The sequence below is a fragment of the Balaenoptera physalus genome (assembly GCF_965194825.1).
Source record: "Balaenoptera physalus genome assembly, chromosome: 11".
Taxonomy (NCBI): Eukaryota; Metazoa; Chordata; class Mammalia; order Artiodactyla; family Balaenopteridae; genus Balaenoptera; species Balaenoptera physalus.
This window is the reverse complement of record NC_138896.1, coordinates 64,454,135-64,475,456: the sequence shown is the minus strand read 5'-3', so window position 1 is coordinate 64,475,456 and position 21,322 is coordinate 64,454,135. Positions and strand designations below refer to the sequence as shown.

General features: G+C 46.6%; 2 protein-coding genes across 5 annotated transcripts in view; one reads left to right on the top strand and one right to left on the bottom strand.

Annotated features, from left to right (window-relative positions):
- ANO10 (anoctamin 10) overlaps positions 1 to 21,322 on the bottom strand; it is a 241,968-nt gene that overhangs the window by 286 nt on the left and 220,360 nt on the right. The gene's annotated exons all lie outside the window — the stretch shown is intronic.
- LOC309637781 (uncharacterized protein) lies at positions 8 to 14,141 on the top strand. 2 transcript variants are annotated; one of them, XM_082412998.1, is made up of 5 exons: positions 8 to 784; positions 1,376 to 1,541; positions 1,852 to 2,061; positions 3,196 to 3,294; positions 5,049 to 14,141. In XM_082412998.1, exons 1-4 carry the CDS (start codon positions 762 to 764, stop codon positions 3,286 to 3,288), a joined length of 492 nt encoding a protein of 163 aa, XP_082269124.1. In that variant the 5' UTR covers positions 8 to 761; the 3' UTR covers positions 3,289 to 3,294; positions 5,049 to 14,141. The 2 variants fall into 2 exon arrangements, with proteins under 2 accessions (XP_082269124.1, XP_082269123.1); XM_082412997.1 differs by having other exon boundaries at positions 3,196 to 14,141.

The following is a 21,322-nucleotide window of genomic DNA, read 5'->3' as shown; positions in this document are numbered from 1 at the left end:
GAGAGAACACAGGACACGCTGAGTCACGTGAGACTGGGCGGCGGGAGTCCTGCCGCTCCAGTCCTGGGGCCCCGCTGCAGGGCCCGGCCGCCTGGGTGCCCTGGGTGCTGGATGACGTGCGTAGAGCTCTGCCCTAGTTACTGAACCAGTGAATAACTCCTTTGGGATCTGGCTTAAAATACACAGAGGTTTTTGATAACAGCTATTTACTTATGGAGGAAACAAGACTCTGAGCACAAACACTGCTGGTGCCCGGGTACCTGGCTGCCCCCCTTGGGAGCCCCAAACACCACGCGGGCTGCACACGGCGCACACTCCGTCCGGCTGTCGGGGAGAGGAGGCCCGTTCACAGACTGCAAGTCGAAAGCCTCTGCCTCCTGCTCCAGCCTACTTTCCTCCCTGAAGGCTCCTTTAGGTCTGTAGCATCTCAGGAGGCCCCCGTCACTGCAGACAGTCCTCATTTTTTCTAGCCAGTTCTGCCTTCCGCAGGGCTGCGCCGAGATGGGCTCCCGGCAGCTGGCCCCGTCCATCTGGGCTGCGGAGGGGCCTGCCTGGGTCTGGGGGAGCAAGGGTTTGGGGATGGCTCCTGATGGGGGAGGTGCCGAGTGGGGACGGGCTCTTCCCGCAGCCTTTGAGCGGGCGCGGGCGCGGAGAGGTGCTGACAAGCGCCCCTCAGCTGCGGGGTTTATGTGACCTTCAGCCTGACGGGACGGCGGAGACGGTGTGATTTAGTTCACAAACCTGGAGAAAGCAGAGCGGCCATGCCACCCGAATCCCCCCAGAAGTTAGTTTTTGCCTCTGCAAACTTTTCCGTTACTCATGTCTCCCGTGCTCTCACGAGACCACTTCGACTGTCAACTACTGATGTAAAATGTAGTATTTCACCCCAGATGCACTTCAGACTCTTGCAGCTGGTGTCATTTAATACTTATGAGACCTTTAAACATGTCTATTTATGAGAGACAGAAAGGGGGTGAGGCGAGGAATATGAATCTATTTCCTGATTTGACAAGTAACCGTAAGAAACTAAAAGCGAAATAAATTGAACTAAACTAGCATCAGAATGAGGATACGCTATCCCTAGTTTGTCACGGAATCTACCAGCCACACTTGCCCTCCACACGGGAGGACAGCCATAATGGGTTTTGACTGAAAGGAGCCTTCGAGGCTCCCTGCGAACTGCGACCAGCCCCCCGTCTACGTGTGTGGCTGTGGAGGGGGAGCCCCTTGGCGTCAGGCCAGAGCGTCCCGCAGGCCTCCCGGGAGGGGCCCCTGCCCGCAGCGGCCAGGCCGAGGGGAGCCGTCTGACGGGCCCTCTGCCCTGAATGACCCAGCCCCAAGTGACCTAGCTTTTCGGAGGTGCCTCTTCTTTCAGGTCCCAGGTTGGGGGCTTGGCCCAGGCCGGGGAAGAGACTCAGAACCCACTGGGCTTGGACGACTGCCCACCCGCAGTGCCTGCCCTGCTGAGGGCAGCTCCTAAGGGTAGCGGTTCCTGGACGTCACGGGCTCGTCTATACTTAACTGCACTGCTGGAAGCAAAGGTAGGAACTGGGGCAGGGACCGCCCCCCCGCCCCCCGCCCCTGGCCTCTCATGCAGTCTACACAGGAGCTCCTGTCTCCACTCGCGCCCTTTCCTCGCCTGTCCTGGAGCAAGGCTGCTTCTGAAGCTGACGAGTGACAGGCCCCCAGGCCTCTGGGTCGGGCCAACCCTACTCCACCCACCGGCCGCCCCATGGCTGGGTCCCTCAAGGCTCGATCTGCCTCACGGAGCTTTGTGATCCCCAAAGGCAACGTGGCCCGTGGGGGGCGGGAAGGCTTCTGCCCCCATGACCTCTACCTGGCCTTCCTCAGCACAGTGCCGAGGCCTTGGGAAGTGGCGGGGAGCTGGGGCTCGGCCTGTCTTCCTGTGTCTCCTGTATCCCCTGGCTGGACACGCTGCACAGGGGGCAGGACCAGAACTTAAGACCTGTAGCTAAAGCCCAAAGAAAAACCCCAGCAGCTAAGAGGAAACAAACTGCAATGGCCCGCTTGCCTGAGATGAAGAGTTCAGCTGGATTTGAGGTCAGTGAGCAACGCTCCAACCTTTCCTGCACAAATGGGGCAGGCCTACTTGGCTGCTGCCTGAAAGATGGGGTCAGATGCCATCTGGCCTCAAGACAGCTTCTCCTGGGTCAACTGGCCGCTGCCCACTGCTCTTGGGTCTGGATCCCCTCAGTGTGCGGTCATGTAGCTTGTAATGAGACTGCCCCCCGCCCCAGCGAAGCTTCCCACATCCTCGCCTACTGGTGAAATGGTGGGCATTGGCAGAATTAACTCCAGAAGCACAAAATTGCTGCTCTGAAGGAACCCTGATGATCATTTGGTCCTGTGGTCACTTAAGGGTCCTGAGACCTTGTTAAATGCAGACTCTTGGTTCCTCCCCGAGATGCTAAGATGCTGTCCTGCTGGCTTGTAGAGGGACCCAGGACTCTCTGAACTTTTAGCAAGCCCTCGAAGTTTCTCCGTGGACAAACCCAGGGCAGGGAGTCACCGGTTTGCTCTCTGCCGTCTTTCACCAGCACGCAAGCTGGAGTCGCGGGCCACGCTGGGCAGACCCAGGCCACCGTGCGTGCTCTGGCCGGGGGGTGCCGTCCCCTCAGGGCCTCACGCTGCCTCCGGCAGCTCAGCTCTTTGGCATCTTCTCTTTAGCTGCCCTGCCTGGAGGGTGGGGTGGGAAGGAGCAGCAATATCCCCTTGAAAAAACTGCCTTCTCTGGGGATTCTTAAATCAAAACCTTATTAAAAAGACAAGCAGGATAAAAGTCCTGACTTCTTCCCCATAAAAAGCACCAGAATGAAGAGAGAACGAAATTTTCCTCAACTCATGATTCATTAAAACACTCACGCTCCAAATTACTCTTTAAAAAGCACAGACTGATTTTTGGCATCATCATTAGCAATGATTATACAGGCAGACCTTGTTTCATTGTGCTTCACAGAAATTGAGTTTTTTTACAAATTGAAGGTTTGTGGCAATCCTGTGTTGAGCAATTCTATTGGTGCCATTTTTCAAACAGCATTATTTTTAAATTAAGGTATGTACATTGTTTTTTATAGACATAATGCTACTGCACACTTAATAGACTATAGTACAGTGTAAGCATAACTTTCATATACGTTGGAAAACCAAAAATTCACATGACTCGCTTTATTGCAGTGGTCTGGAACCAAACCCAGGGTATCTCGGAGGTCTGCCTGTAACAGGAACCGAATCACCAAGCGTGCTGGCCAAACATGCAGCTTAACCTGAGAAAGGGTGAGTAAGCAGATCCCTTTTTCCCTGTGGAGAAGTGCAGAAATGTGCTCTGAGACCTGCAGTGCTGCCCACAGTCCTCACACGGGGCGTCATCCTCCCGGGCTGGTAGCGGAGACTCTCCCTCGCTGAGCCCAGAATCAGTTTTGGGATCCTTCTACTCACATCGCTCAGGAAATCGATTGATTACAGTATTGCCCAATTTTCAATCTGTTAGCAGCTATTCCATTACTCCTTCCCCCAAAGCAACAACCACCGGCCCAGAAGGACTCTATCTGGGCAGGTCTCGGCTGAGGACAGGCCAAACCTGTGCATTCATCTCTTCCTGTTTGTTTGCTAGAGGGCTCCAGGCTCTCTGAGTGCAGAGCTCAGTGGCTGGAGCCAGGCTGAGGGCCTCTGCGGCCAGGCCATCCCACGACAGCAGCTCAAACATGAACTGGGCTCTCAGGTCAGTTCAGCTCAGCAACAGCACCTGGGGGACCAGGGTCCCTGAGTCCCGCCAGCCTCAGGTGCGCAGCCCTGGTGACAGCACTGCCATAGCCCGTCCCTACTTCCCCTACCCCACTCCGTTCTGATTTAATGGGCGGGGGTGTGGCCTGGGGGTTAGCAGAGCTCCCCTGGGTGGTTCTAGCGCACAGCTGGGGTGGAGAACCACTGCCTGGAAGGAAGCCCCTTCCACAGTGGGCGGGGCCGGCGGGAGAGGGCGCTTCCCTCGTGCACAGCTGTGCCCTCCCTCCCCATCCACCCCGGCAACCACAAGCATGTCTCCTCTATCCTGTCCCTTGTTTGAGGTCATGTACTTAGAGTCAGGGCAAAATTAAGCAAGGGTCTGGCAATTCAGGTGAAAAGGGAAGTAGAGAATGGGCCTTTTGAAGTACCGCATTTTCACAAAGACGATTTTTGTCTGTGAGATCTAGAGGAAAGTCCCTCAAACAAGCAGCAGGCTGAACACGTTCGGAAGTAACAGTTAAAAACTCCAGGTCTGTCCTGGGCCTGGCGATGCCATCAGGCTCTGACGACCCCAAGCAGTGGGTGGAGGGGCAGCACCAGCGGGAGTTACATCCACTTCCTCTCCCGCTGGAGGGGTTGGTTCCTAAATGTAGAAGTGTGAGATTTGCTGACACCCAAACAGGCCAGCGCTCTGCATCCCTCACCTCCCACCCCGGCCAACTTTTCTCCCAGTCGTCCCCATCTCAGGGACCACTACCAGCCGGCGACTCGGACCCAAACTGCAGACGCCACCCTGGATGAGTCTGCCCCTCCCCGTCGGGTCCTGGCGACTCCACCTGCCAAGCACACCCCACTCCTCCTCTCCTACCTTAGGGCTGCCGCCCCGCTACACCGAAACCACCTCCCAAACCTTCCCACGCTTGTGCAAACGCAGCCCAAGCCGCGTTGTAAAACAGGGGACCAGAACATGCCACTACAGGGGTTTCCCAAAGACTCGAGACGGAAGCTCAAGCCTCCGCTTTTCTCCCACAGCCCCGCTGCCTCCAGTCCAGCTCCTTCCCGCAGGCTCCTCACCATCTGCCTCGCCTGCCCTGCCCCTGAGCTTTGCTCCTCAGCCTGTCTTCCCCCAGAGAAGCCGTCCCAAATCACGTACCGCAGAGGAGTCTCCCGGCACCGTCACATCCCTCTATTTTAATTCCTGCACTCCACTCAGACCATCTGGTTTTTAATTGTCTATGTGAATTTTTTTTTTTCTGCTTTAAACGTTCTATCCCACCTAGCACCTGGTCTCCTGACTCTACCCCCAGGGCCTGCAAAAGCTCCGGCACCAAGTGGGTGCTGCACAGATACCTGTGGAAGAGCAACCAAGCACGGCTCCAAGCCTACAGCCGCCGCCAGAGAGATGACAGCTCAGCCGGTAATCTCATCAAGACCAACACGGACAGGTAAAGCTCCCTTCTCGTGGTGCGTAAATGAGACGCATTCATGTTCTAGAAGTCAGCGTCACTTTCTGGACCATAAATGTGCCAGTCACAGGTATAGGATCATAGGAAACACACCGTAACATGGGCTGTATGTCAGAAGTTTCAGGATTTTGGAGTTCCAGACGGTTCCCTGCCCTGGTAACAGTGCAGACCTGGGTCCAGCCCCTCAGGATGTCACCCAGTGGAGACAGGAATCTCAGCCCCCCAAGCCCTCAGGGGTGGCTCTGGTGAAGGGAAAGTGGTGTGCAGGTAGAGCTGGGTGGAAAGAAGATGACAGGGTAAAGTCAAGGGCCACCAGGAAAGTTGCCAGATCATCAGCTTGGTCCCAGCTGGAAACCAAGACTCCTCCGAGAAGGTCCAAACCCAGCTCCCAGACCTGGTGGCCAGGCCCAGCTCGCCCAACCAGTGAGATGCCAGTGTCCACGAGTTCATTAACTGCATGAGCTGATCCTGGGGAAGATAAATGTCAGTTCAACTTAAAAAAAAAAAAAAAATGTCTACTTCTTAAATCATCTTTTGGGAGGAGGAAATCAAGATGGCAGGGTAGAAGGACGTGGAGCTCACCTCCCCCCAACAAATATGTCAAAAATACATCTACAACTGGAACAATTCTCACAGAACACCAACTGAAAGTGCTAAGTGAAAAAGCGGAGGAAGCAGTCCCAATTAAAAGAAAAAGAGAAGTCGCCTGAAAGAACAAACAGTGAATACCACTGAATACCAACTGAATACCAACTGAAAGCGGGCAGAAGATCTCATACAACTAAAGCTGTAAGAAAGATCCCCATGTAACCTGGTAAGACTAAAGGGAAAAAAGCGGGGGAATCAAGGTGGGACCTGTGCCCCTGGGAGGGAGCCATGAAAGAGGAATGGTTTCCTTACCCTGGGAACCTCCTTCGCCAGCTGAGAGCTCAGCCAGGACAGATAGGTGGCTGCAGGGGCCTGGAATTTGCCCAAGAGGAGTGTGCACAGGCTGGCTTGCTTCCAAGCAGGATAGAGAGGAACCGACACTGACTGCTGCCACGTCACCACACTTCCCAGTCCAAGACACGCACTTACTGGTGTGCGCAGTGCCTGGGTGCTGAAACTCGGGCTTCAGCGGGCAGACTCGAGGAGAGGACTTGGTTTGGCTATTTGGACATAGCCCGAAGGGCACAGGATGTGGTCCAGGCCACAAATGGGGGTGTGTGTGGGACAGAGCGTGGGTCAGTCATGGAAGCCTCATTCGCACCATGCTTACAGCGGGCATGGCTTCCGGAGCTCCCACTTTGTGAGTGTGCACATGCCAAAGGCAGGCAGAGCTGACGCATGCGCTCTTGCAGTAGAGACTAGGCCGATTTTGTGCGTGTGCACACCAGGTGGGGGGGTGGCGTCACGGAGTTGCCTGTCCCAGCAAACAGGTCCTGCAGAGGAACACCCAGCGGCTCCTTTCCAGGGGGAGTGCTCCAGTCTCACCTACCTCACACTGCAGCTTAGAACCGGACCTGGGGCTTTTACTCCAACAACTGGGGAGCAAGCCCTACCCCCGACAGGGCTGTGACAACCAAAGAGGAAGTCCCACCCAATATCCAGTGCAGGCTCTGGTCACCACAGCACCAAACACAGCCCTTATCAAGGGGACAATGGCCAGCACGCTCTGAGCAAAGTCATGGCAGGCATCTACACCAAATACAGCCCTCGCATCAAAAATACTGGACTTATTACACAGTCTACAAAGGGATGCTCCCACATACAAACAGCCTTTCAAGACCACAGTACGTAACTGTTTCTCCTAAATTCTTAGCGTAAGAGAAATGAAAGTAAAATGACAAAGCAGAGGAAGTACTCCCAATTAAAAGAAAAAGAGAAGTCCCTGAAAGAAAAAACAATGAAACAGACCTCTCCAGTCTACCAGACCCCTGAGTTCAAAAAGGAAGTAATAAAAATGCTGAAGGAATTAAGAAAGACTATCAGTAGAAATGGAGATCACTGTAACAAGGAACTAGAAACCATAAAGAGACAAGGAAAATTAGACAACTCAATTGCCAAGATAAAAACCGAGCTAAAGGCAATAAATAGCAAACTAAATAATGCAGAAGAATGAAAAGTGATCTGTAAGGTAGAATAACAGAAGTCACCCAATCAGAACAGCAGACAGAAAGACAAATGAAAAAAATGAAAGCAACATATGAGACATATAGGATAATATAAAGCATGCCAATCTACACATAACAGGAATTCCAGAAGGCGAAGAAAGGGAAAAGTGGATCAAGATGTATTTGAAGAAATTATGGCTGAAAACTTTCCAAACCTAAAGAAGGAAACAAGATATCCAGGTACAAGAAGTACAGAGAGTCCCACACCAAGACATATCATAATTAAAATGGCAAAAGTTATAGAGGATTCTAAAGGCAGCAAGGGAAAAAGAGTCAGTTACAAGGGAACCCCCATAAGGCTATCAACTGATTTCTCTACAGAAACATTGCAGGCCAGAAGGGAGTGGCAAGCTCTATTCAAAGTCCTGAAAGGGAAAAATCTGCAACCTAGGATACTCTACCCAGCAAGATTATCATTTAGATTAAAAGGAGAGAGAAAGAATTTCTCAATCAAAAACTAGAAGAATACAGCAATACTAACCCTATCCTAAAAGAAATATTGAAAGGTCTTCTTTAAATAGAAAAGAAGCAAGAACCTATAAGAAAGGGGAAGATCACAATAGGAAAGGCAAATATATAAAAGGACTGAAGGTCAGTTAAATAAGCCAGTACATAGATTAAAAAAATTTTTTTTTAAATTTTGTGAATGTGATTACAACTACAAGGAACAGCAAATGGATAAACATGAAGATGTAAAATGGACATCAAAATGTGGAGGGTAGTAGGATAATGTACATCTTTTAGAATGTAGAGCTTGCATGACTATCAGTCTAAAGCAAGTAGTTATAGTTATGGGTTACCATACTTGAAAACCAGGGTAACCACAAATTAAAAACATACAATAACAGAAACATAGATCAATGGAACAAGATAGAAAGCCCAGAGATAAACCCAAGCACCTGTGGTCAACTAATCTATGACAAAGGAGGCAAGGATATACAATGGAGAAAAGACAGTCTCTTCAATAAGTGGTGCTGGGAAAACTGGACAGCTACATGTAAAAGAATGAAATTAGAACACTCCCTAACACCATACACAAAAATAAACTCAAAATGGATTAGAGACCTAAATGTAAGACTGGACACTATAAAACTCTTAGAGGAAAACATAGGAAGAACACTCTTTCACATAAATCACAGCAAGATCTTTTTGATCCACCTCCTACAGTAATGGAAATAAAAACAAAAATAAACAAATGGAACCTAATGAAACTTCAAATCTTTTGCACAGCAAAGAAAACCATAAACGAGATGAAAAGACAACCCTCAGAATGGGAGAAAATATTTGCAAATGAATCAACGGACAAAGGATTAACCCCCAAAATACAGGAACAGCTCATGCAGCTCAATATTAAAAAAACAAACAACCTAATCCAAAAATGGGCAGAAGACCTAAATAGACATTTCTCCAAAGAAGACATACAGATGGCCAAGAAGCACATGAAAAGCTGCTCAACATCACTAATTATTAGAGAAATGCAAATCAAAACTACAATGAGGTATTATCTCACACTGGTTAGAATGGACATCATCAGAAAATCTACAAACAACAAATGCTGGAGAGGGTGTGGAGAAAAGGGAACCCTCTTGCACTGTTGGTGGCAGTGTAAATTGATACAGCCACTATGGAGAACAGTATGGAGGTTCCTTAAAAAACTAAAAACAGAACTACCATATGACCCAGCAATCCCACTGCTGGGCATATACCCAGAGAAAACCATAATTCAGAAAGACACATGCACCCCAATGTTCATTGCAGCACTATTTACAATAGCCAGGTCATGGAAGCAACCTAAATGCCCAATGACAGATGAATGGATAAAGAAGATGTGGTACGTATAATACAATGGAATATTACTCAGCCATAAAAAGGAACGAAATTCGGTCATTTGTTGACATGTGGATGGACCTAGAGACTGTCATACAGAGTGAAGTAAGTCAGAAAAAGAAAAACAAATATTGTATATAAACGCATATATGTGGAACCTAGAAAAATGGTACAGATGAACCGGTTTGCAGGGCAGAAATTGAGACACAGACGTAGAGAACAAACGTATGGACACCAAGGGGGGAAAGCGGCAGGGGGGTGGGGGTGGTGGTATGATGAATTGGGCGATTGGGATTGACCTGTATACACTGATGTGTATAAAATTGATGACTAATAAGAACCTGCTGTAGAAAAAAATAAATAAAATAAAATTTAAAAAAATACAATAGACTCACAAAAACCACTAAGAAAAGAACTCAAGTGTAATACAAAAGAAAATTATCAAACCACAAAAGGAAAAACAAAAAGAAGAAAGGAACAAAGAAGAAATACAAAATCAACTGGAAAACAAGGTTTAAAATGGCAATAAATACATACCTATTAATAAATTATCTTAAATGTGTATGAACTAAACACTCCAATCAAAAGACATAGAGTGACAGATTGGATAATAAAACAAGAACCTACAACATGCTGCCTACAAGAGATCCACATAGATTAAAAATGAGGGGATGGAAAAAGATATTTCATGCAAATGGAAACAACAAGTGAGGGTCACAATACTCGTATCAGACGAAATAGACTTTAAAACAAAGGCCATAAAGAAAGACAAAGAAGGACACTATAAAATGATAAAAGAATCAATACAAGAAGAGAATATTATACTTGTTATAATATTCTTGTTATTAATATTATATAATATAAATGCATCCAATATAGGAGCACATAGATACATTAAAACAAATACAAACATTAAAAGGAGAAATTGATGGGAACACAATAATAGTAGGAGATTTTAACACTCCACTGACATCAGTGGACAGATCTTCCAGGCAGAAAATCAAAAAGGAAACAAAGACTCTAAATGACACAATAGAACAGTTAGACTTAATTGATATCTACAGGACCTAAGTCTAAAAAAACCAGAATACACATTGTTTTCAAGTGCACATGGGACACTCTCTAGGATGGACTACATACTAGGGCACAAAACAAGCCTCAACAAATTTAAAAGGACAGAAATTATTTCAAGCATCTTCTCTGACTACAATGGCATGAAACTAGAAATCAACCAGAGAAAGAGAAATGAGAAAAAAATGACTACATGGAGACTAACCAACATACTACTAAAAAACCAATGGGTCAGTGATGAAATCAAAGAGAAAATCAAAAAATACCTTGAGACAAATGACAATGAAAACACAACCGTACAAAATCTACGGGATGCAGCAAAAACAATCCTAAGAGGGGAAGTTCATAGTGATACAGGCCTTCTTCAAAAAAACAAGAAAAATCTCAAATAAACAACCTAAACTACTACCTAAAAGAATTAGAAAAAGAAGAAGAAACAAAACCTAAAGTCAGCAGAAGGAAGGAAATAATAAAGATCAGAGAGGAAATAAAAGAGATTAAAAAAAATCAATAAAAAACCAAGAGCTGTTTTTTTGAAAGGATAGACAAAATCAACAAACCTCTGTCCACCAAGGCTCATCAAGAAGAAAAGAGAAGAAGAAAGGCTCACCACAAAGAAAACAGAGGAACCAAATAAAAAAAATAAGAAATGAAAGAGGAGAAATAAGAACTGATACCACAGAAATTAAAAAAAACCATAAGAAATCATATGCCAACAAAATAGACAACCTAGGAGAAATGGACAAGTTTCTTGAAACATGCAGTCTGCCAGAACTGAATCAAGAAACAGATAATTTGAACAGATTGATCATTAGAAATGAAATAGAATTTGTAATTTTAAAAACTCCCTGCAAACAGAAGTCCAGAACTGGATGGCTTCACTGGGGAATTCTACCAAACATACAAAGAAGAACTCATACCTATTCTTCCCAAACTCTTCCAAAAGACTGAAGAGGAGGGAACACTCCCAAAGTCATTCTATGAAGCCACCATCACCCTGATATCAAAACCAAAGATACTATCAAAAAAGAATATTACAGGCCAATATCTCTGATGAATATAGATGCAAAAATCCTCAGCAAAATATTAGTAAACAGAATCCAATGATACATAAGAAGGATCATATGCCATGATCAAGTTGGATTCATTCCAGGGTCACAAAGATGGTTCAAAACACAAATCGATCAATGTGATACACACCACATCAACAAAAGAAAAGTAAAAAACCACATGATCATCAATAGATACAGAAAAAGCATTTGATAAAATTCAACATCCATTCATGATAAAAAAATCTCACCAAAATGGGTATAGAGGGAACATATCTCAACATAATAAGAGCCATTTACAACAAACCCATAGCCAATATAATACTCAATGGTGAAAAGTTGAAAGGCTTCCTGCTAAATTCTGGAATGAGACAAGGATGTCCACTCTCACCACTTCTATTTGACAGAGGATTGGAAGTCTTAATACAGTAATCAGATAAGAAAAAGAAATAAAATGGGAAGAGGTAAAATTGTCATTATATGCAGATGAAATGATACTCTATATAGAAAACCCTAGAGACTCCACACAAAAACTATTAGAACTAATAAATGAATTCAGCAAGGTAGCAGGATACAAGAACAATATACAGAAATGTGTTGCATTTCTTTATACTGACAATGAAATATCAGAAGTAGAAAGTAAAAAACAATTCCATTTAAAATAGTGTCCACCCCCACCCCCTGCCAAAAAAAAAAACCTAGAATAAACCTAACCAAGGATGTGAAAGACCTATATGCTGGAAACTGTAAAACGCTGATACATGAAATTGAAGATAATCCAAAGAAATAGAAAAATATCCCCTGCTACTAGATTGGAAGAATTAATATTGTTAAAATGGCCACACAACCCAAAGCAATCTACAGATTTTATGTGATCCGTATCAAATTACCCATGACATTTTTCACAGAACTAGAACAAATAATCCTAAAATTTATATGGAACCACAAAAGACCCAGAATTGCCAAAGCAATTCTGAGGGAAAAAACAAAGATGGAGGCATAACTCTCCCAGACTTTAGACAACACTACAAAGCTACAGTAATTTAAACAGCGTGGTACTGGCACAAAAACAGGCACATAACATCAATGGAACATAATAGAGAGCCCAGAAATAAACCCACACACCTAGTCAATTAATTTTCAGCAAAGGAGGCAAGACTATACAAGGGAGAAAAGACAGCCTCTTCAGCAAGTAGTGTTGGGAAAGCTGGACAGCCATATGTAAGTCAGTAAAGTTAGAACACACCCTTACACCACACACAAAAATAAACTCGAAATGGCTTAAGAACTTAAATATAAGACATGACACCATAACACTCCTAGAAGAGAACGTAGGCAAAACATTCTCAGACATAAATCGCAGTAAAATTTTCTTAGGTCAGTCTCCCAAGGCAAAAGAAATTAAAAAAAAAAAAAGGGATCTAATCAAACTTATAAGCTTTTGCACAGCAAAGGAAACCATAAACAAAATGAAAAGATAACCTACAGACTGGGAGAAAATATTTGCAAACAATATGACTGACAAGGGCTTAATTTCCAAAATACACAGACAGCTCATGCAACTCAGTATCAGAAAAACAAACAACCCAATCAAAAAATGGGCAGAGGACCTAAATAGACATTTCTCCAAAGAAGACATACAGATGGCTAGCAGGCACATGAAAAGATCCTCCATATTGCTAATCTTCAGAGAAATGCAAATCAAAACTACAATGAGGGGACTTCCCTGGTGGCGCAGTGGTTAAGAATCCGCCTGCCAATGCAGGGAACAAGGGTTCAAGCCCTGGTCTGGGAAGATCCCACATGCTGCAGAGCATCTAAGCCCATGTGCCACAACTGCTGAGCCTGCACACCACAACTACTGAAGCCCATGCACCTAGAGCCTGTGCTCTGCAACAAAGAGAAGCCACCACAATGAGGAGCCCGCGCATCACAACCAAGAGTAGCCCCCCTGCTTGCCGCAACTAGAGAAAGCCCGTGTGCAGCGACGAAGACCCAACACAGCCAAAAATAAATAACTAAAATAAATAAATTAAAAAAAAAAAAACTACAATGAGGTGTCACCTCACACTGGTCAGAATGGCCATCATTAAAAAGTCTACAAATAATAAATGCTAGAGAGGGTATGGAGAAAAGGGAACCCTCCTACGCTGCTGGTGGGAATGTAAATTGGTACAGCCACTAGGGAAAACAATATGGAGGTTCCTTAAAAAACTAAAAATAGAGATGCCATATGATACAGCAATCCCACTCCTGGGCATATATCTGGAGGAAACCATAACTGGAAAAGATACATGCACCCCAATGTTCACAGCAGCACTATTCACAATAGCCAAGACATGGAAGCAACCTAAATGTCCATCAACAGATGAATGGATAAAGAAGATGTGGTACATACATATAATGGAATACTACTCAGCCATAAAAAAGAATGAAATAATGTCATTTGCAGCAACATGGATGGACCTGGAGATTATCATATTAAGTAAATCAGAATAGACAAGTACCATGTGATACCACTTATATGTAGAATCTAAAATATGACACAAATGAACTTATCTATGAAACAGAAACAGACTCACAGGCATAGAGAACAGACTTGTGGTTGCGAAGGAGGGGGAGTGGAGGAGGGATGGATTGGGAGCCTGGGATTAGGAGATGCAAACCATTATATATAGGATGGATAAACAACAAGGTCTACTGTATAGCACAGGGAACTATATTCAATACCTTGTAATAACCTATACTGAAAAAGAATCTGAAGCTGTACGCCTGAAACTAACACAATATTGTAAATCAACTGTAGTTTAATAAATAAATTTTTTAAAACATCACCTTTTGAGCCTGTGTTCTCTGCATATTATTTGGGCTTCAGATTGAAATTTCCAAAAGTTAAAGGCACTTTAAAAGAAAACTTCGCAGATATTTTGAGAATGCAAATTACTTTCATTTGAGAGTGAGGGGCCCTGCAGAAGCCGGAGGCTTGCTTCTCAACCACCCTCAGGTGTGCACTTGTGCTGACGCTGCTGGAGCAGGGAGCCGTGCGCATCTGATTTAGCTACAGCCAATCAGGGCTGTGAAAATCATTACAGATCTGCCAATGCTACAGGCCACAGAGGTGCACAGGTGGCTGCAAGGCACTAACAAAAGATGACAAAGCAAAACTGAGGAGAGGCTGACCCACCTCCCTGGGTTTGGGAAACATTATTAGGAACAAAAAGCCGTCATCAGAGCTGCTCATCACCGCTGTCCTTTCATACTCTACCAGTGGGTGCTGATATTTTCTCCAAGTTATGGACACCCTACATGTGATCCTTCCCATTTATCCAAAATCCACACGAAATCACTAAGTGATAAGTCTAACAAACCCCTCCTCGGGCTCCCAGGGCCTTAGCGTAGGGTGGACACACTCCCTACAGATTGTTTCCTGCCGGCTGTGGGGCTCAGGCAGTGTCCCTGAGTCCCTGTGCTTCATACACGTTCCTCTGTGCCAGCTTCATGGGAGTCTTGGTTACTGACCTCCCCCCTCCCCATTTCCTGCACTTCTAACCAAGCTCGTATGTCAAAACCTCTTTTTTCCTCCTGCTTTGTTGATATAACTTTTAATGTCTGTTACATTCTATTACCTGCATGTAACTTAATTTACAGTGACCGCCACTTACATTACATACTAGGCGCTGTTCTAAACTATACATATACTAACTCATTTGCTCCCTGTAACCGCCCGACGAGAGGCACACCATTATCAGCAATTTAAAGATGAAACTGAGGCACAGGGAGGTTGAGAAACCAGCCCGAGGTCACACAGCTCAGAGGAGGTTTGAGCCCAGGCCATGTGGCTCCAGAGCCCAGGCTGCTAACCTGCGGCTGCCCGGCCCTTGCCTGATGGTGTGTGCCGACTCTGTGCTGGTTTTGGACTATTATAACATCACCCCATTATCCGCTGGGTTCACCTGTGCTGTGAGATTCGGATGTGGATGGACCACACTTCCATCCTGTGAAGGTTTGCCTGTATTTTGGAAATTCTTGGTGAGGCTGAAATCTTGTCCTGTCCCACCTGGCTCAGACTTTTTTCTGCTTCAGCTAAATCTCTAAACCAAGGGAATCTGGCCCTAGAACACACTATGTTTACCCTATTCTGACCTTTAAGCACAAATTTAAGCAAGATTTTAAAAGTTGCCTAAAATTCTGGAAAGGAAGTTTAAGAGTTAATTTAAAAGAAACACACAGAAATCCGTATGAGTATGTTTTAAAGAAAGGCTTCTAAAGAAAGGCAAAGAACAAGAAAGTGTGGAAAATGTAGTGGGAAAGTTAGGTGGCAAAATCACAAGCACTTGAACAGCTAAAACATGGAAAAGCAAGCTAGTGATGGGTGAACAGCTTAAGAGAGCAACTCCAACAGAGGGAAATGTAAAGAATGAGCAAACCTAAACCTGGCAACACAGTGCAATTTACTAAACACATAAAGAGGGAGTAGAAATGTTCATGAATTATCCAAGAACCAGGAAGGTTATGATCAGCGACATCTCCTTTACTAGATGAGGAGAGAAAAGTGGTAATGGATGCTGCTTAAAAGGCAGCTGAGTTGAACGGATGTAATTTGGAAACATCCAGATACGAGAGTGGAGAATAAGAGTTGTGGGCTCTGGAGGGCCTTGAGGACATCCACAAAGGGGGACAGTAGAGCAGTGGCTCGAGGCCAGGCTTCGGCTGACGGTGCCTTAACCCTGGCCACTCAGGGGCCCAAGAGCAGTTGGTCCCACCATGCAGGATCAGGTCAGAAGGCAGATGGAATTTGTAAAAGAGAAGTGTAACTGGAAATAAAAAGAATCAGTGTCCATAAGATCAAAAACAAGCTATGACTAATCATAAGGAAATAAAAATAATATAAATATAAAATATAAATATATATTCCACAATTAATACTTCTGGAACATCACATCATGTAATGTGCATTGCGACCACAAAAGAAGGTGACAAAGGCAAGAGCGACATGACAGGGATGGCCCGAGATGGCAGGACAGAAAAGACAGACAAAGGTGACACCAATTCTGTGTAAGAAAGGGAAAAGAGCATTTCGTATTTTGGCAAGTATTCATGTAAAAATAGTATAGTGATCAGTTTACCCCCAAATCAGAGGACTAATGACTAAGTTTCTTTTAAAAATTGAGTTACTTTTTTAAAGGCATCACACAGTGTAGTAACTAGATCTCTAGGTGTGATGTTATTTTGCAAACTGAGATGCAGGAGGAAATCCTCCGTCCAGGTTCTGCTACAATATGGTCCTGGGCCGTCTATCAGAAGAGAGAGGTTGACAATCTGATCTGTTACCATCAGCCCACAATACTGACACATCCATTGATGCTACCAGGACACTAATCCAGTTGTTCAGATCATCCAGATGACCAACAGCAGCTGTTCTGCAGGAAGTGCTTCCTGGACAAGACTTTCACAGCATCACATGCTCAGGAACCAGCCTCCTCTTGATCTGAATGCAGGCAGAGGCCTGGGAGGAAGGGTGTGCTGGGCCTGCAAGATACCCCTCCCTTCCTGTCTGGAAGCCTGGGAGCCAAGGACGGAGGCAGCGTTCTCCTGCAGCACGAGCTTGTCGAGGTCAGGAAGCCCTGTGCGTAGCACACAGGTCACTCGGGTTACTTGGGAGATGAGACCCAGAGGGGTCTGTAACCAGCCAAATCTGCGACAATGATCTTGGTCAATCCTCATCTTTACTGTGTCCTAAGTTGACGGGCAAGAACACTCCAGGGCTCAGGGTTCAGGCTGGGGGACGGGATGTGAACAGACACCGACACAGAGGGATAACAGGCACCAACCCACAAGGGGCGGCTCCAAAGAAACCCCCCCCACAAGGCTCCTTCAGTGAGTCCCGAGTCTCAGAGTATGAGGGGATGCAATTTCACTGTGGCATGAAAGATAAACCCAGGGTTTAGAAAAATAAAAGGCTGAGGAAAACAGTTCACTAAACGAAATGTAGGAAATAGTCCACTGCCCACACCAGGGTTTCAACCAAAAAAATTTTTTTAATTTAAAATAAACATTTTTCTTAATATCAAGGGTTTAATCTAAGAAAACACTGATGGTCACCACCAGGAAAAAGGCAGCAGGAGAGTGTGAGTGGCTGCGTCTGTGCCCACGGCGTCTGCACCCCTTGCTGGGCACCTGCCTGTGCAGGCACTTGGGCCCTTGCTCCCTGCAGAGGGGGCTCCCGCCTGCAGAAACGCCTCACCCATCACCCCTTGTAAAATGCAGGCACGACTTCGGGCCGCAGAGAAAGCACTGGAGTTCCCCATCCCCCTTGGGATCGTCCCCAGCAGTGCTGGGTTTTCTCCCCACCTAAACAGGGTGTGGCCCTTTGATAAACACAAACTTCTATGTCCTCCATTCGTGTCATCTGATATCTCAAAGTCAACATTATGACTAAAACCAAGCCAATAATCATAATATTGACTATGATTTTGTTGCCCCCATGCCCAAGAGATGAACATGTACCCTCCACCCCTGGGGCGGCGGGTCCTGTCCCGTGGTGGCAGGTCCTGTCCCGTGGTGGGTAGGAATGGCCACCTGGGTGCCCGTGGCTGCCGAGTGGCACTGCCTGGGTCAAGCTGGAGCCAGGAACAGCTGATGGTTATACTTGATCTTTTTCTCCAAGAAAAACACCCTAAGTGCTAGGCAGGGACTCGAGCCTTCATCCTCTTGATTTCCTTTTGCTCAGAACAGCTAATTCCCACTGATTCCCACCTCTAAGCCTCATGAAGTAGGATTAGTTCCTGCTTCTCCCCTACGTCTTTCATTCCACTTGAATTCCCCATCACCTGCATCCCTCCTGGGTGAGTGGCGGGCCCTGTGACCAGTGCTGACGGCCACACAGGCTGATGGCACTGGCACGGCCCACTCCTCACTGCTCCATCACAGGGCCCTGCACACACCTGTGCAGCCAGTCAGTAGTTTCTGACATCGAGAACTGAAGTGACACAATGCTGTCCCAGTTGGTGACAACAGGCCATTGAAATCTGTCAGGAGTCCCCATAGCACCGAACTGCAGGGGACATATCTGTGGGTTTCCCACTTCCCCTTTTATACTGACATCTGACGCTGGATGCTAACGTTTCTTAGAGGAACAGGCCACAACGATGTGTGTGCACAACAGAAACACCTGCGTGAGGAGAGCAGCAAAGCTTCGTCTGTGAAGTAGAAATGACTTCTTTGCAGACGTGTAACTCTAGGTCTTCGAGAGCAAAGAATCCAAGCTCCCAGTGTGATCAGAGCCCAGAGCCCAGAGCCTGCATGAAGAAATCGGAGCATTTGTGGCTGACACCCCACCCCAAGTACAGCCTACTCAAACCACAGTGGGCTTCTCCTGAGTGTGTGAGTGCTTTGGCAAGACTTGGCCTGTGGCGTGTGCGGTGTTAGATGGGCTGAGACGGGATCTTCAGAATTGCAGTGATTACAGAATTTCACTGAAACTAATTATGGAGTCATTCATGGGTTGACTGCCTAGTGCATTACACACGTGCCCCTCTCGGCCTTGAAAGGCAGTGCTCCCAGGATGCCCAGATGGGAGGGAAGTGGGTCAGAGCGAGGCGCTGCGAGACCGCATTGCAGGTGCATGAGCTCGTCTCTGTTTCTGACCACAGTTCCAAGGATCTCTGTGGTTCTTTCCAAAATAATGGAAATATAGTAAGAGCTAATTTATTATTCTCTGTGTAATATCACAGTGTCATACTTTGTTCACCCAATAGAAACAGAAAAGTTCTGATTTTTCTTAGGCCCAAAACACATGGGTGAATTTAGAAGATGTTCTTGGTTTCCTAGGTGAGGCCAGTATTACCAAAATTCAGGTGTGTTATTGAAAAGAAAACTGTGAATTCAGAAAGAGAGTAAAAGCTAGGACTACAATATTGTAGCTCTATCTACAAGGCACATTCAGAAGAGTGTACTTAACAGGGGAAGCAGCAGTAAAACGCACTTCGTGAGGCTCCTAAAATCACCTCAGAAAAGAAGCTTCATTCCAATTCCACCTGCTTCTACTCGCCGCTTCTAAGTCTAAAACGTGGCTGTAGTTTATGCTTTGACAGCAGCAATGGCTTCCTTCTCTGATTCCATGACACACTTTTCAGAGACTGGAAAGTTCTAGAAAGACAGCATCTAGCCCATGTGATCAGTGTTCTCTTTAGTCCAACCTTTGGAAAAAGAGATCCTAGTCGCCATTTAGGTTAAGGTGTCAGCCAGCACAATCCTGCCTAAGCCTCATACTTAGGTTCTGACAAAGGTTCTAACCAAAAGTCACACTATTTCGAGTGGGTCAGAACTCAACCTCCTTGCTCTGTTATTTAGAAACACAAGCTGATCCATCCAGCAGGTGTTGAATTAAACATGTCTTCAACTGTTCAGTTCTTCCTCTACCATTAATGCTGTTTTCTTGTGTGAAGCCAAGAAGAGCAGAAAGCGTAAGAGATAAGCTGTTTGCTAACAGGGAATCCCTTGGTAAAAGTCATAAACTACAGATGATTTTTGCCTGTTACCCTGAACGACCTGCAAGTCATTTTGTTAAGAGGAGATGGGTTAAATGTTTCAGGAGCACGCGGCCAGGTTTGGGTGAAGTGATTCTGTGTCACCTAGCAAAGCCCACAGCTGATTCACAGTTAAGTTATGCAGCTCTAGGAGGGGGAAGCAAAGCAGTGTTTCCGTAAGTTGTTCTGGACAAGTCAAACGAACAAGCTTGCACCAAATAAATCAATCATGCCGTTGTTCCAGGTTGTGGGTATGTATATTTTTTTACCCTTTGAACCAAGCATTCCAGGTAAGTACCTGGCAAGCCACACAGATAAATGTTCTTACTCATATAGGCTTAATTAAGAGGGCATGAAAACCACTGGAAGGGAAGAGAATGACATCCATAATGATTAATAAAATAAGCTCAGGGGCAAAGCCCCACCGTTCCTATTTTCAAAAAGGAACTGGCACCGGTATTGAGGCTCCCTCGGGTGGGCTAGAAAAGCCAGTCACTCGCCGGGCACACACAGCCCAGCAGCCACGTGTGACCACAGAGGAAAACGTGCCCGAGGGAAGTGGAACAAAACAAACCAGTAGGGTGAGTCAGGGCCCAAAGGCCTCAACACAATGAGATGACAGCTCTTTCCAAGCAAAGCCCTCCTCAGGTGCAAACTCAAGCTCACCCCACGGAGCTGGAGCTCCCGCCCTCCAGGGACTGCTCTCCGTCCCCAGGGAAGCAGAGCCCCACTGACCCCACCGATGGCATCTACTCCTGGGCTAAGCATGCTTCATGCTGTGAAGAGCTTGCAGCCCCCGGGAGAGAGGGGGAGACCCCTGGGCTTCCGGCCAGGTTGGCACACCGGACTGGCCCTTGAACCCACCTCGCGGGCCTCTTCTCCTGGTTCTCTAGTCCCCTCCCTACCGCCCTCAGCACCGAGGGCAGGGCAGCAGGCCGCACTTGGCACTCACTCCCGACCCCCGGGACCAGCACAGGGACCTGGCAGCAGGTGACTGGTCTCAGGGCCCCACGGCTTTACATGCACCTGTGAGTTCCTGCTGCTCTTCAAAGCCACTCATGTGTCACACCTCCCACGAAGCCTCCCTGGCCTGTCACAGGAAGGCTGCCAGGCCCCACCCTGTGCTCCGCCTGGGCTGCCTGTGGCTTCCCTACCAGACGGTGGGCTCCCCAGGACAGGGTCACTCACTAGATAAGCTCAGCCAGGGCCCCTGTATGGGGGTGATCAAGATGTGGCCCAGAATTGTGGGTGAGCCCAAGAGGCAGGCTGGGGCGGATGCACAGTTCTGTGCTGAGACCGACTGCATCTACCCTTCACAGCGACCACGAACACATCCCGGGGGGCTCCTTTCTTCCCTAGGCTTCAAAATTAGAGTCCCCTCTGCCATCGAAATCCCCTTCCCTCAGAGAGCCAATTCTACCGCTAGAGGAGAGCCAGGGGTGCTGGTGAGGGGATGAACACCAGCCCATGGACGACCTCCTTTACCA

Bases quoted from the DNA above. Each gene is read 5' to 3' on its own strand.
- LOC309637781 (XM_082412998.1), top strand. From the start codon at position 762: ATGCCACCCGAATCCCCCCAGAA. The intron at 1,542-1,851 runs GTAGGAACTGGG...GGCCTTCCTCAG, and splicing joins CTGCACTGCTGGAAGCAAAG to CACAGTGCCGAGGCCTTGGG. The intron at 2,062-3,195 runs GTCAGTGAGCAA...GCTTTATTGCAG, and splicing joins AGAGTTCAGCTGGATTTGAG to TGGTCTGGAACCAAACCCAG.